At 40.9% G+C, this 16,609-nt stretch overlaps 2 protein-coding genes across 2 annotated transcripts in view; one reads left to right on the top strand and one right to left on the bottom strand.

The window, feature by feature from the left end:
• The window catches only part of LOC132377929 (cullin-associated NEDD8-dissociated protein 1-like), a 42,043-nt gene extending 40,309 nt beyond the window's left edge, over positions 1-1,734 (bottom strand). Inside the window, exon 1 of the mRNA XM_059944416.1 lies at positions 1,573-1,734. Within this exon, the coding sequence (XP_059800399.1) occupies positions 1,573-1,640 (68 nt within the window). The 5' untranslated portion in view covers positions 1,641-1,734. The remainder of the gene's footprint in view (positions 1-1,572) is intronic.
• Positions 1,735-13,622: 11,888 nt separating this feature from the next.
• Positions 13,623-16,609, top strand: part of sec13 (SEC13 homolog, nuclear pore and COPII coat complex component) — an 80,069-nt gene continuing 77,082 nt past the window's right edge. Inside the window, exon 1 of the mRNA XM_059944421.1 lies at positions 13,623-13,740. Coding sequence (XP_059800404.1) covers positions 13,738-13,740 — 3 coding nt within the window. The 5' untranslated portion in view covers positions 13,623-13,737. The remainder of the gene's footprint in view (positions 13,741-16,609) is intronic.

Below are 16,609 nucleotides of genomic sequence, written 5' to 3' on the forward strand. Positions count from 1 at the left end.
GGGTGTAATTAGGCGGCACAGGCCTGTTACTGTGTTGTATCTCTAAACAAATAGATTATACTTGAGCCATCTCACTGGAAAATAAAATAAAGCAGAGATTTCATTGTCTGCAATACACGTTGTTCACAGAGAATAGAAAATTATCTTCCCTGTAACCAGGTGCACTCCAGTTACATCCAGGGTCCTTGGTCCATTGGCAAATTATGAAGTGAGGCAAGTGCTGTGTTTACCTCTGCCGCATTCAACAGCTGCAATGAGTTCGTGTATTCAATCTGCCAACCCAAAAGCTGCTAGGACAGCTTTAAAAATATAATATCAGGAACTATGGGTCAGAGTTCCAATTCCCATCTTGGTACCTTAAGTTGCAGTCTGAGCAGTTTGCTTGGAAATTCCAAATGGTATTTAGAACCAACTACTGTGACGAGAACCTCATCTAGGGCAGCATGGCAATGTACTGTAGGATCAGGCTTCAATTCCAGTTGCTGTCTGAAAGAGGTTTGTATGCTCTTCCCATGACTGTGACAGCTTCCTTCCAATGCTCTGGTTTCCTCCCACGGTTCAAAGACCTACGATTAAAGTTAGTGAGTTGCAGGCAAAAGAAGCGTGGTGACATTTGCAGGCTACCCAGCGCAGTCCTCACTGACTTCATGCAAATGACACATTTTGCTGTGTGTTACAATGCACCTGTGGCAAATGAAGCTAATTTTATCTTATTTCATACTATGGGTTTCAGAGCACTCTAGGTAGTTTTGAAACAGTTCAACACTGAAAACCTAGCATTCAGTTTTCTTGGAGGAAATTTCCGCAAAAGGCAATTTAATAAGATCTTCAGTCTCTATCAGGTGAGATATTAAACAGAGTTCACCTTGCCTGTAGGAAGACAACTCTATAAACAAAAGTAATCTTAAAGTCTCTGCCTGAAACATGGATTCTCAATATTCCTCTCCAGCATTTTGTGTATTACTCTGGATTTCAGGAAATTTGCAGAATCTCGTGTGTTTATAATCCTACTACCACAAAACATTGCTGGAAGAGCAAATAATGTTTAACCTTGGTTAACATTCCTCCTTTAATCCAGTATAGTTAATGGCCAAAGTACTCAGCAGTAGAACGGCCACTCTATGTAACTCGATAGGCATTGACTGGACAGAAAGTAATGAGAATTCCTTGATAGCGGAGTTGGGTGAGACTTTAGGACATCTTTATTCTTACATTTTAATTCACCAGAGCGGGCTGTACTAGCCAAGTATCATTTAACAAAGGCCACAATTAAAAGCAAAAGTTCCAATGAAATCAAAAGGAAGACCCTTAGCTAAATGTCCTGAACAACATAAGCTCAATAATTTCACCGGAATTGGGGCGTCTTCTTCCTCCCCCGTTCCCCATGCCACTCCCCACCCTCTGACAAGAACGGAGGTCAGCCCCGGAGCCGGGCAGCGCGGTGCCAGGCCCGAAGCTGCGCTGCCCCGAAAGTATTGCGGGACCGGAGCCCGGGACCTCGCACACACATACGCAAGGCCGGAGATCCCCCGACCCTGGAGGCCGCGGGCAAGCTGCAGCTCCCGGGCTCACCTGAAATCCTTGTCGCTGGAGGTCATCTTCTCCAGCAGGTTGGAGATGTGGTAGGACACGTTGGTCATGGTGCCGGCTGAAGGGACCGTGACTCGGGGCTGGCGCTGAGCTGTCAGCCGCTCGCGGTTCTGCCATCGGACAAGATGGCGCCCGCTTCGCTCTGACGTCACTCGGGTGAGAAGTCACTGGGATTGCGTACCGTGGCTGACAGCGGCACCTACTGGCGGGGAGAGCGAAGTACGGGCAAGCGGGAGGCTGAACTCTGCAGCACAGAAAACAGGCCCTTCGGCCCTCCTAGTCTGTTCCGAAACTTTATTCCACTGGTTCGGAGACCCTACATTTAGACATCTACAGGACTGGTGATGATGTTTTAAGACGACTAAATAATTCACTAGTTTGATAGATTAGTCTCTTGACCTCACAATCTACCTCGTTATGATTTGTACTTTATATCGTTAATGCCTCAAAAAGGCGGGATCCATCATGAAGGACCCCCATTACCCAGGACATGCCCTCCTGTCATTGCTACCATCAAGTAGGAGGTACAGGAGCCTGAGGACTCACTCAACATTTCAGAAGCAGCTTCTTCCCCCCTCACCCATCAGATTTCTGAATGGCCAATGAACCCCATGTAAACTACATAATTTTTTCTTTTTTTACTCTCTTTTTACACTACTTAATTAATTTAATTTCATACATTTATATATGAAATTAAATATATATATTACAGTAATTTATAGCTTTTTATTGTTACGTTTTGTAATGTAGTAGTAGTAGTAGTAGGCCTCTGTTAGTCTTGATAGACCATGGATTTGCGCCTTGGAAAGTTTCCAGGCCGCATGCCTGGGCAGGGTTTTTTTAATGGAAGACCAGCAGTTACCCAAGCTACAAGTCTCCCCTCTCCACCAATGTTGTCCAAGGGAGGGGCATTAGATTGTAATGCACTGGGGCTGCAGAACTGCAAATTTCATGACATACGCCAGTAATATTAAACCTGATTCTGATGTACTGAGGTACAGAGAAAAGCCTGTCTTGCAATACTGTTCATACAGATCAGATCACTCACTACACAGCGCATTGGAGGTAGAACAAGGTGAAAACAATCGAGAATAACATGTAACAGCTACAGATAAAGTACACTGCAGGAAGACAATAATAAGGTTATAATAGGGTAGATTGTGAGGTCAAGAGTCCATCTAATCTCACTAGGGAACCATTGAATAATCTTATAACAGTGGGGTAGAATCTGTCCTTGAGCCTGGAGATTTCAGACTTTTCTGATGGGAGAAGAGGAAATGTCTGGGGTGGCTGGGCCTTTGATTATGTTGGCTACTTTACTGAGCCAGTGAGGACTGCAGACAGTCCACAGAGAGGAGGCTGGTTTCTGTGATGTGCTGAGCCAGGTCAAAAACTCTTTGAAGTTTCTTGTGGTCATGGGCAGAGCAGTTGCCATACCGACCTGTGATACATCCAGATAGGATGTTCTTTAGGGAATGCCGATTTAAAAAATTAGTAAAGGTCAACGAGGACATACCAAATTTCCTTAACCTCCTGAGGAAGTAGAAGCATTGTGAGCTTTCTTGGCTGTGGCATCTATATGGCCTATTAGTGCTGTACTCTCCCAGGAACATAAAGCTCTCAACCCTGTCACACACCGTTGATGGAGACAGGAGCATGTGCACCACCCTGCTTCCTGAAGTCAATGACCAGCTCAATGTCTGCTGACATTGGTGGAAAGTTTGTTGTCATGGCGCCATGTTACGAAGCTCTCTATCTGCTTCTTGCACCCTAGCTGATCATTATTCATGGCCCACCACAGTGGTGTCACCTGCAAACGTGTAGTTGGGGTTAGAGAAAAGCCTGCACATGCCAACCTGAGCGTACTGCCCCAGAATCTACCACTCACCTATGCTTTTGGGGCAACTAAAAATGGCCAGTTGATTTACCAACCTGCAAATCTTACAGATGTGGGAGAAATCCTGGCAGAACGTGCAAACTCCACACAGACAGTACTGGAGGTCAGGATTGAACCCAAGTCTGGAGTTATTAGGAAGCAGTTCTACTAACTAACTGATGGTTCTGTCCATTTCTGACATTTGAAAGGCCTCAGAAGACCTAGTCTTAAATACAAATGCGATGTGAGCATTCATTTTGAGAGAATTAGAATATAAAGCAAGGATTTATGGTTGAGGCTTTGTAAGGCGTTGGTCAGGACACACTTGGAGTTTTGTGAGCAGTTTTGAGCTCCTTATCTTTAACATAAAATAGTAACGTGGAGGTACAGGCCATTCGGCCCACAGTGTTATGCAATACCAGCTAAAAAGCAAATCAAAACCACCCAAACACTAATCCCTCCTACCTACCCCATGTCCATATCCATCCATTTTTCTTACATCCACGTCCCTATCCAAATGTCTGTTAAAGGCCTCTCACATGGTTGTTAGGCAGTGCATTCCAGGCATCTGCCACTCACTGAGTAAAAATTTACCTCTCTCACCCCCCCTTGAACCTACTTTTCCCCACCTTAATACATGCCCTCTGGTATTAGACATTTCAACCCTGGGAAATAGGTACTCTCTGTCCACTCTCATAATCTTGTCAACCTCTGTCAGATCTCCCTCAGCCTCCGGCTGCTCCAGAGAAAACAACCCGAGTTTATCAGGCCGCTCGTGATTTAAGAAAGGATTTTCTGGCCTTGGAGAGTCCAGAGAAGGTTTACGAGAATTATCCTGGGAACGAAAGGGTTAACATGAGGAGTATTTACGGGCTCTGGGCCTGTACTCACTGAAATTTAGAAGAATGAGGGGTATCTTACTGAAACCTATTGAGTATTGAAAGGCCTAATTAGAGTGAATGTGGAGAGGGTATTTCCTATATTGGAGAAGTCTAGGACCAGAGGGTACAGCCTCAGAATAGAAGAATGTCCATTTAGAAGAGAAATGAGAAGGAATCTCTTTAGACTGAAGGTGGTGAATTTGTGAGATCCATCATCACAGTCAGCTGGAGGCCAAGTCATTGGGTATATTTAAAGCGGAGGTTGATTGGTTCTTGATTAGTCAGGGCATCAAAGCTTACAGGGAGAAGGCAGAAGAATGGGTTGAGAGGGATGATAAATCGGCTATGATGAATTGGCGGAAGAGACTCAATGGGTCATGTTTTATAGTCCTGTGGTTTACCTGTGCTACGCTTTCTCTGTAGCTGTTACACTTTATTCTGCATTGTTGTTGTTTTATTGTTTTGCCTTGTTTCTTCCCCAATGCACTGTGCAGTATGCAAGGCAGACTTTTCACTATACCCAGCATATGTGACAAGAATAAACCAATTCCAACTCCACAAGTATGCACACCAGAACAGGCTGGCGTGAATGACAGAGCGTAGTCCATCCTGGTGTGTGCTGAAAATGAAGACAACATCCCAATGCCAGAGTGCAGCGGGTTGCTCTGGAGATCAAGGGTTCAGAGTAAAGGTGCATCCGAGGCACGGTCAGGGGTGTTCCTGTGATCAAGCTCCTGGAGCTTAGTGGCCCAAGGTGTAGATTGTAAATCTGGGGCTCAGAGTGGGGTGTGTTCTTGGAGTTCACAGACATCCCACCCTGCAAAAACTCATTTCAGGCAGGTAGAACCACCACCGCTCCCACATTCCCATATCCACCCCCCCCCCCCCCCCCCCGGTCGACCTCCAAGGGTATGCGTATACAGGACATTTGATTATGAAAGATCACAACAATTCATTTGATCATATTTACACACACACACACACACACACACACACACACATTCCTTGTTGAGTATTTTTGTTGGCATTCTCAATGCTAATAGCTAAATGCTAATGCAAATAGCTTTTCTATTTCTTTTTCAAACTTTCCTTGTACTGTGATGTGGCTTGTTTGGCAGATTTGAGCATTTTGCCAGAAGTCGCAACCTCATAGCAGTCTGTGTCAATGAATTTGTTAATTTTGCAAGACAACAGATTCACAAGTGTTTTCTGAGACAGCTGACTTCTAAATTCTGTCTTAATGTGACGCACCATGCTGAATGCCCTTTCTACATCACAATCAGAATTTGGCAGCACCAAAAGCAGCTTCATCAACTGGCAGAGCTCTTTGAATCTCAACTGCCCTGTGTTCACAGATTTTACTTTGAACAGCTTCCCCCAGAACTCATAAACTGGCAAACTTTTGTAGTTTGGCACCAGTCCTTCAAGGTTAGCAGAGATACAATCCAGGACTTCCAAGTGGAGCTGTTCTCTTGCATCTGCCCTGATCACATTTGGAAATTTCTCTGCCAAAGTCAAAATCTGCTCTGGATTCACCTCATCCCGGGTCTCTGTATTGACCACTGACAGGTTTTTCAAGATCTGGTCTCTCATTGGGAACTTCTCCAAGACTTTTTGAAAGCTCCTGACATAGAATGTTCTGACATCTTTGAAGAACTGCTTTGTCTTTGGGGGGGGGGGGGGAAATCTCTTGTGCTTCCTCACTTAGCAACTGCCTCCTTGCCAGGTATCCAATTAAAAGCTCTTCATCTGGGCGGTGAATTTCAGGGTTGCTCACATCGATCTCCTGAACGTTCTGTTCTCTCAGTACCTTTGACTCAATAAATCTGCTTGCTATGTCATGCAGGAGCACTTCTACACTCTGATCCAACTTGAAGAGGTTAAGTGCCTTGGTAGCTGCTCCGAACTTTTTGCTTCGTCATTCTCCCTATCTTTGCACTATATGTCTCCATTCTTAAACCTTAGTTAGGTATTTTATTAGGTCTCTTTTACTTGCCTGCGAATACATCTATCTTATAATGTCTACCAAAAGTACTAAAACCGGGAAAAAGGAAACTACGGCTTTGTCGACTGATGTTCTCGCTGCTTTGGAACAGCATCGAGAAGATATTTTAAAGGAATTTAGAACTTCTTTCAACCAGCTGGATGTCAAATTGGATCGGATCAACGCTAGAGTGGACGAACATGCTGAACATTTATCTCGCATTGACTCGATTTCTGAAGATTTAAAACACCATGTTCAATATCTTGAAACTTTCTGCTCCAGTCTAGAGGAGAAGAATTGTAAACTTTTTTCCAAAATGGTGGATCTTGAAAACCGGAGCAGACGTTGCAATCTACGAATTCTTGGTTTGCCAGAGGCCACCGAACAGGGTTCTCGTGAAATTTTTTTCCGATTCTCTCTGTGAGATTTTTGGGAAATAATTTCTTCCAAATTCACCTGAGCTTGAAAGGGCACACAGGATCTACGTTCCCCGCGCAATTCTGGGTTCCCGCCCACGACCGGTAATTTTGTGCTTTCATCAATACCAGGTGAAAAACCGTTTGATTATGGAGGCACGCCGCAGAGGTACTTTTGCTTTTCAAAATTCGGTCATTCGTTTTGTGGAGGATTTTGCCCCCCAGGTTCTGAAGATGCGTGCTAAGTTTAAAGATGTAATGAAAGTGCTTTTTGATTGTGGACATTGACCCTCCCTTCGAAATCCAGCCGATCTCCGAATTATGCTTACTACTGGAGAATATAAGTGGTTTAAATCAGTGAAGGAGGCTGAGGCATTTGCTGGAAGTCTTCTGGCCATCCAGTCTTCTTCGGAACCCGGTCGGACCTTCTAAAATGGTGGATAAGTACCTCTCGTAGTAAAATTATTTCTTCCGGACTTTACTTGAATAACTCAGACATTATCTATTGAAACTCTAAAGGCTGTAGACAATCTCTCCCTGAACTTGGCGCGTTTTTTCTAAATAGATAATCTGAGTTTAATGTTTCCTTGCAGACGTTTAGATCGTACATGTGTAATCTATTTTATTCTTGTATAACTTTATCTATAGAGTTCTACAATTGACTTTAACTTGTTTTGGAGGTTTAGAGTTTTTATTGAAGGCCTCCCTGTTGGTTGATTCACAGTTTAAGTTTTGCTTTTTTTTTGTGTAAATGGTTGATAAGTACTCTCCCTGAATCTATAATTTCCCTCTTTTCTCCCTCCCTTTTTTTTTCTTCTTTTAATCTTCTATAATTTTTCGTGGGTAGGTTAGTTTTGGTTTTCTTCTGATTTTCTTTGTATTAAGTTTTATACTTCTGTTGAAGTTGTTCCTATTTGTAATTATGCTTTCTAGTGCATAAACTAGTTACCATTTGCTGTAGTATTTATACGGAACTGTTGTTAATGACACAGAACTGGAAGTCATATTTGGGTTAATTTTTTTGGTAGAGCTAGCTGCGTTTTTTGGTAGCCGTCTAGTTTTGGGTTGTGAGGGTGGGATGGGTTCTCCAGTTCTAACACCACTCACTGTTTCTTTTGCTTTCCTTTGTTATTCATGACATGTTTATGTTTTGATTCTATGAATCTATGTTTACATTTTTGCTCCCAGACTGTTATTGTACTGTTTGACTTTTTATATACCTGCTTCCTTCTATGCATTAACAATTGATAATGGCTAGTACACTTAAATTTGTGAGCTGGAATGTAAAGGGATTGAATCATCCTGTTAAAAGAAGGAAGGTATTCTTACATATTAAAGAATTCAAAGCTGACATTGCTTTCCTTCAAGAAACTCATATTCATTGTTTTGATAACTCCCAGCTTTTGTCAAAGTGGGCGGGTCAGCATTTTCATTCATCCTTTGCCGCCAAAGTTGGGGGGGGGGGGGTCTCCATCCTTATTAACTCAAATATTCCTTTTGAACTCCATAATAAGATATCTGATACAAATAGCCATTTTATTATTGTTTCTGGTAAACTATATAATACTAAAGTTGTACTAGCAAACATGTATGCCCCCAATTTTGATTATGTTAATTTTTTTGAACGTTTTTTTTCCTCACTACCAGACTTAAACTCATACTCTCTTATACTGGGTGGTGACTTCAATTGTTGGTTAGATCCTAATTTGGATCGATCATCCTCTGTTACTATACCACCTACTAAATCTGCTTTAGCTATCCAATCGTTTCTCTCTAATTATGGTATCTCTGATATATGGTGTTTCCTTCATTCTACTGAGAGAGATTATTCTTTTTTACACGTGTTCACCATACCTTTACTAGAATTGACTACTTCTTACTCGATAACCAACTCATTCCACTTGTCTATTCTTGTGAGTATACTGATTTCTGACCATGCCCCAATTACTCTGTCTTTAAACTTTCCTGGTCTCCCTCAGAGGAATAAACACTGGCGGTTTGATTTGACTTTATTATCGGATGATGATTTTCTAAAATTTATTAAGGATTAGATAACCTTTTATTTTAACACCAATACATCACCTGAAGTGTCATCCCAGATTGTCTGGGATGCCATGAAAGCATATTTGAGGGGTCAAATAATCTCCTATACAGCAAATCTTAATAGAAAGTCCTGTGCAGATTGATTAGACCTCATTAATCAGATTAAAGAATTGGATCAACTGTATGCTCAAACTAAGAATCCTGATCTATACAAGAAGCATGTAGAACTTCAAACTAAATTTAATCTTCTGTCTACTCAACCTGTCGAACGCCAACTTCTCGAAAGTAAGAGTCACTTTTACATTCATGGTGACAAATCTGGTAAATTTCTAGCCAATCAGCTGAGGCATTCCAAAGCCAAACAGCATATTACAAAGATCTGGAAGGAGAGTGGAGACTTTACATCGGATCACTTAGAAATTAATGACGCATTTAAAAATTTCTATTCTCGACTTTATTCCTCTGAATCTTTGAATGACAATATCTCTGTTGATAATTTTTTAAATAATCTGAATATTCCTTCGCTTTCATCTGATTTTAAAGCCAAACTTAATGCACCTATATTATCAGAAGAAATATCTTTTGCAATTTCTGCATTGTCCTCAGGGAAATCCCCTGGACCTGATGGGTTCCCCGTAGAATTTTATAAATCATTCTCTTCACTTCTTTCTCCTCAGTTATTCTCAGTATTATCTGACTCATTTAATTACGGCAAATTGCCACCCTCTTTTAATGAGGCATCTATTATTCTTTTATTAAAAAAGGGTAAAGACCCAACAGTGTTCCTCGTATAGGCCGATTTCTTTGCTTAATGTTGATGTTAAAATCTTGGCTAAAGTTTTGGCTTATAGATTAGAAACTTATCTTCCCTCTATTATCTCTGATGACCAAACTGGTTTTATTAAAAACCGTCTTCCTTTTTTTAACATTCGGCGTTTATTTGACATTTTATATTCACCTCCAACTGGGATTCCTGAATGTGTTATTTCCCTCGATGCGGAGAAAGCATTTGATCGTATAGAGTGGAACTACCTTTTTGCAGTTTTAGAAAAATTTGACTTCGGTCAAAGTTTTATCTCTTGGATCAAATTGCTGTATTTGTGTCCTACTGCCTCTGTTTTAACTAATTTTCAGAAATCCCAGTTATTTAACCTCAAACGTGGCACCCGTCAGGGATGCCCTTTAAGTCCCTTTTTCTTTAATTTTGCTATAGCATTTCAAAATTGTCCTGAATTGACCAGGATTTGGAGAGGGGGTGTTGAGCATAAAGTTTCTCTTTATGCTGATGTCTTATTACTTTTTCTTTCAAATCCGTCTACATCCTTACCTCCAATGTTTTCACTTCTTGACCAGTTTAGCCAGTTCTCTGGCTATAAACTTAATTTACATAAGAGCGAACTTTTCCCAATTAATGAAGAAGCACAAGAATTAACATTTCTTGATCTCCCTTTTAAAGTAGTTCATAATCAATTTACTTATCTTGGGATTACAGTCACAAGGAAGTTTAAAGATCTCTTTCGTGAAAATTTTGCCAATCTTTCATATACTATAAAACAGAGCCTGTTACAATGGTCACCTCTATCTATGTCTTTGGTAGGTCATATTAATGTTGTTAAAATGTATGTTCTCCCTAAACTTTTATATTTATTTCAATCAATCCCAATTTTTATTTCTAAATCTTTTTTTGATTCCTTAGACTCTATTATTTTGTCATATCTGTGGAAGATTAAGCGCTCTAGAATTAATAAAGTCTATCTCCAAAAACCTAAAAAAGAGCGTGGCATGGCTTTACCTAACTTTCGTTTATATTATTGGGCAGCCAATATATGTTGTGCTACCATTTGGTCTTTTTTCCATGGCCAACCCGAGAGCCCTAATTGGGTGGCAATGGAGTTGAGCTCCACTAAAGAATAATCTATCTCTGCACTTCTTGGCTCTGTACTCCCTAGTAGTTTGTCCAGATTAATAGTTAATCCTCTTGTTAGGCACATTTTGCGTATATGGGCTCAGTTTAGGAAATTTTATGGTTTCCATGGTTTTTCCGTTTCTAGCCCTATCTCACATAATCACCTTTTTTTACCTACTACGTATGACTCAGCATTCCACGATTGGTATAGGAAGGGCATTAGACATTTTGAAGATCTTTTTATTGATAATCGCTTCGCTTCTTTTCAACAGCTCTCTGCTAAATTCAATCTGCCCAATGCTCATTTTTTTTAGATATCTCCAAATTAGACACTTTATTGTTCCTTTAATTCCTAACTTCCCTGAAATGCCTGAGAAAAATGTTATGGACTTATTTCTTTCCATTAATCCACTAGGTAAAGGTTTAATATCATTTATTCAAGATAAATTAGCAGCCTTACGACGTGCCCCTGTGGATAAAATTAAAATGGCATGGGAGCAGGATTTAAATACCTCCTTATCTGATGAGACTTGGGACTCGATTCTCTAGTTGGTTAATTCAACCTCTCTTTGTGCTCGCCATTGCCTCTTACAGTTTAAGATTGTTCATAGAGCCCATATGTCTAAATCTAAATTATCTCGATTTTACCCTAACATCAGTCCACTTTGTGATAAATGCAAAAGGGGCAAGGCCTCTCTCATTCATATGTACTGGTTTTGTCCGAGCTTGGAGAAATTTTGGAAAGATGTCTTCATAACGTTATCGTATATTCTTAATCACCACCTAGAACCAAACCCTTTAATTGCTTTGTTCAGTTTCTGGGGTGAGACAGATTTACGTCTGAGTTCGTCTAAGTGTCGAATATTATCATTTGTCTCTCTCCTGGCTAGACATTTAATCCTCCTTAGATGGAGAGATGTTACCCCGCCCACGCATGCTCAATGGCTTAACGATATTATGGCCTGCTTAGACATTGAAAAAATTAATTATTCAGTTCTTAATTCGGATTTAAAGTTCCATATGGTCTGGGGACCTTTTATTGAGTACTTTCATAACCTTCCTCTTAACTAAGGTTTTTTTTTCAGTCCCTTGCTTTCAGCTCCTTTTTCTTTTGGTAGTAGGCATTATTATCTTCTGTTGCTAAGTGTATTTACAGCTTTGGGGGTTTGATTGTCCTGATTTATATTCTCTATATTGTGTTGTGATTGGTCTGGAGTTTTTTTTTGTGTTGCGGGGCTTGGGGAGGATACTAATTATACTTGTCTTCAATTTGGGTGCTTTCTCAATTATCTTTCTTTGTATCATATTGTTATTGTATGTTTATTTTTGCACTGTATCAATGTTCTTCATTTTGATTTGGGGTTTTTTTAAATCTGTAGTTATGTAGAAAATGTATTAAAAAACTAATAAAAAAACATTGTTTGACATTATGGAGAAAGCATGTGTATATTTTCATTTGGGGGTCTTTTGGCCACTATGAGATGAAATATGAGATGACTTCTGATTCTCACTCTTTGACTCAAAATATGAAATAAAGGCTGGCCATTGGTGGAGCAGATAGTCCAAACCTTTTCCTAAAGAAAGCCAATGTGTAGGACAATGCTTTTGTACTCTCTGCTGGGCATTATTGCAGAACTCTTGGAACTGTTTTAGGTCTTCTCTTCATTTGGAACTTTTCTCAAAGTCGTAGTAGATGTCAATGAGCAGTTCTTCAGGTGACATTGAGAGCTTCTTAGCAGCAGTTTTGGCACAGATGTTGACCAGGTGACTGACAGCCAACACTATAAATATGAGGGGCCTGTGCTTTCACTCTTGATAAGACAGAGTTATTTTTACCAATCATCACATTGCAGATGTCACTGCTAAATCCTACATAATTAGACCATTCAAGGCCTTTGTCATGCATGGATGATGCAATGCAGTTGAATATGTTTTCAGCTTTGGTATCATTGCACACTGGCATGTCTACAAATCCAACTGTTACCTTATCCTGTTTTTCATTATAGTACCTGGCTCAAATGGCACATTCCTTCTCACACGTGATATCGTTGCTTTCGTCAGCCAAAGTACTGTATGGCCTGTTTTCTGTCTGGCTGAACTTGTACAGATCCTGTGACCATTCAGGTTCCAGTGCCATGTTCACAATAGCTGCTGTCTTGGTTGATGAGCAGGCATAGTTTTTTGAAAGAAAGAACTGTGAAATACTTGAGCAGCCTTCCCTGCGCTTAGCCTCCCTAATATGTTGTGGTCCATAAATGAAATAAAAGCATAAGATGTATCCTCATTATATTGTCTTATGCAGAAAATGTGACATTAAAATATGTACTTCTATTATGTTATACTATCGTGGAGTCATTTTTTTTATTCTATTACAACTTTAAGAAAGTCTACAAGAGGCTTGGCCTCATCACGTAGGACATCAATAGAGTAGCTCCTTAGCAGCTAGCCAGCTGGTTTAAATAACGTTAGCTATGCTAACGAACAAATGACACCTGTTAAACTCACCTCAACATATCTTTTAGTCATTTAACCCACCATGGGCAACAGAACAGTCACTGTTGCAAACAGTGCAGCGAGCAACACTGTCATTATTTTTAACCCCTATCAGGCAGGGTACACTTTAGTGTAGTCTGGGGTGAAGTACGTTTTATATTTTCTTTTTTTGGAACACTCTGCCATGGCGCTGCAGGACACCAAACTGAACTGATGGACAACGACTGTGAAGCCCGTCCACAGAGAAGACTGATAGGTCTACTTAGCACGAGGAGAGATCAATCAGGATGCTCTCTCTCCCTCTCGCTTGCTCCCTCACACAAAAAAGTCTGTTTCCGGGATATTGTATATGATTTGCGGGCGTCAGGGATCCGCGATCAACATGAGGGAGACTCCCGGAACTTCCGGGAGAGGTGTGTTCTTGGAGTTCAGGGGGCGAACTGTGCTGCCCGGAACCTTTGTTCTGCGCCTTCGCGGCAAGCCGGTCAGTTTAGCGCGCGGCGCCGGTTTGAGCCTTGCCACGTCTGAGCGGTCCGGGAGCGGGAGTCATGGTGAGCAGTTTCGGTTCCGTCTGATTCTCTGGCCGACTGGACTGGGGTGGGGTGGGGCTGTTGCGGTCGATCGGTGCCCGGGGTTCGGTGGGAGTAGGGGTCGGCAAGCGAGACCTGGCTCGGGAGTTGGCTTAGACGGTGCCCCGGCCCGGGCTGGAGTGTGATTGAACATCAGACAGAGGGGCGGCCTTATGAGTGACCTATCTTTTTATTCATTTGGAATCCGGTGTCACCCTTCCTTTACCTTCCTCCACATCTAGTTCACGGCGGTCTCACAACCTGCTCCATTCTTCATGACCTGCATTAGTTCGCGCAATTGATCGGTCGCAAATTTAAAGTTGTTTGTCAAATTTTTTTGTGTGTGAGAGATCAAGTAGAACGTTCAGTTTCATCCCATGCACACAGATTCTTGGATGACAACTTGAAGCTGGGCTATTAGAATAAAGTGTCTCGGGTGTTATAAATTCATAGGGCATAGAAAGAGACCTTACAAGCCATTAAATTCGTACTGATCCTGCACAGACCCTGGTTTTGCTGTCATTTCCATCAATTCCCACTTAGAATAGGGTCAATTTACAGTGGTAGTTAATGTGCCAACTCTTGGAATTGATTTATTATTAGAATATGTACAGTGAAAAGTTTGTCTTGCATACTTCATACAGATGAGATCGTTACACAGTGCATTTGGTAGAACAAGGTAAAAATAACATCACTGAATGAAGTGTAACAGTTATAGAGAAAATGAAGAGTGGGTAAACAATGAGGTGCAAGATCATCAGAGGTAGACTGTGAATTCAAGAGTCCAACATTATTGTACTTAGGAACCATGTAATAATCTTGTAACAATGAGGTAAAAGCTGTTCTTGGGCCTGGTTTATGTGCTTTCAGTCTTTTGTATTTTCTGCCAGATGAAACAATGTAGGATCTTTGATTATGCTGGCTGATTTGTTGAGGCAGAAGAAGCATAGACAGAGTCCATAGAGTGGAGACCGGTTTCCATGATATGCTGACTGTGTCTGCAACTCTGCAGTTTCTTGCTGTTGCCATTCCAGCTGCTATGCACATAGATACGATGCTTTCTCTGGTTCATCAATAAAACTTGGTAACAGTTGACAGGAAATGTCGAGCGAAGTTGTAATAATGTCTATAGAAATACAGAAACAAAAATATCTATTAAAGTTGATATGGGTCCCTTGCAGACTGGGATAGAAGAAATAATATCGGTGAATAGTCTAGTCTGACACCAACTTTTACTTATTTATATATATATATATATATATATATATATATATATATATATATATATACACACACACACACACTCCACTCCCTTTGCAATTTTTGCTCGTTTCTTTCTCAATTCCTGCTACAACATTGTTTATATTTACATCATTTATTGTTGTAGTTTGTCCTTTACAGGTTTCCCCCGCTATTCAAAAGTAGAGCGTTCCTATGAAACGGTTCGTAAGCCGGAATGTCGTAAAGCGAAGAAGCAAGTGCCATTTATTTATATGGGAAAAATTTGTGAGCGTTCACAGACCCAAAAAATAACCTACCAAATCATGCCAAATAACACACAAAACCTAAAATAACAGTAACATATAGTAAAAGCAGGAATGATCTGATAAATACACAGCCTATATGTGTGTGTGTATATATATATATATATGTGTGTGTGTGTATGTATATATATATGTGTGTGTATTCCTAATGCAGGAATACTTTTCTACAATTATTGCAGCAATGTTCACCGCAGCAAAAATCTCATGCAAGTGCTCTTGGCAGAAGCATTCTTTCCAGTAACCTTTAAGCTTTGAAGCTACCAAATAACACATAAAAATACACAGCCTGTATAAAGTAGAAATAATATACGCCCAGTGTAGTTTCACTTACCAGCATTGAGAAGAGAGCGAGCACACTGATGATGGTGTGTTAGGCTGAGTTGTCAGAGGTTGGGGTGGTGGGAGGTAGAAGAGACTGGGGTATCATCTCATCATTGTCTGTTTCCATCAGGGCAGACAGGTCACCTTCTTCTATGTCTGCCTGGCTCAATGTCAAAGGTCAAGTTTTGTTGTCTGCTGTGGCTGATGTAGAAGGCTTGTAAAACAACAGTATGCTTTGACTGCTTAGCCTTGCGCATTTTTCCATCATACAGTTCTTTGTAAGCACTCAAACCATCCTGCAAATATGCCCTAAACATACGTACCCTTTCAAAATTAAAGTCATACTTTTCTGCAGTCATTGCAACGTTGTCAGTCGTGGAGAATATCTCACGCAATTTCTTCCCGTTCAGTTTCTGGATGTCTTCACTTCTGGGCCGTTCACTACTGCGTTCGGTTTCAATTGTTATTCTTTCTTCTTCATCTGTCAGTTCTTGGTCATGGGATGTCAAAACCTCTTCAACATCATCTTCGTCAACTTCCGCAAACCCTTAGACAAGCTCACTGTATCATTACTTTGTTCACCACGATCGAAATGCTTAATTATGTCTAGTTTTATGCTAAGTGTAACACCCTTACACGCTCTTTTAGGCTTTTCCATTACCTTAGAACTCATCTTGCTAACGGATGCACAAAATAAATCGACATAAAGCACAAACAACAAGCACAAAATAAATCGACATAAAGCTCAAACAACACACACAAAATGCTGGTAGAACACAGCAGGCCAGGCAGCATCTATAGGGAGAAGCGCTGTCGATGTTTCGGGCCGAGACCCTTCATCAGGACTAAACGAAAGGAAAGATAGTAAGAGATTTCAGATCTCTTACATTTCTCTTATAGGGAGAAACGTCGACAGCGCATCTCCCTATAGATGCTGCCTAGCCTGCTGTGTTCTACCAGCATTTTGTGTGTGTTGTTTGAATTTC

This window comes from Hypanus sabinus, chromosome 19 (assembly GCF_030144855.1).
Source record: "Hypanus sabinus isolate sHypSab1 chromosome 19, sHypSab1.hap1, whole genome shotgun sequence".
In the NCBI taxonomy this organism is placed as follows: Eukaryota; Metazoa; Chordata; class Chondrichthyes; order Myliobatiformes; family Dasyatidae; genus Hypanus; species Hypanus sabinus.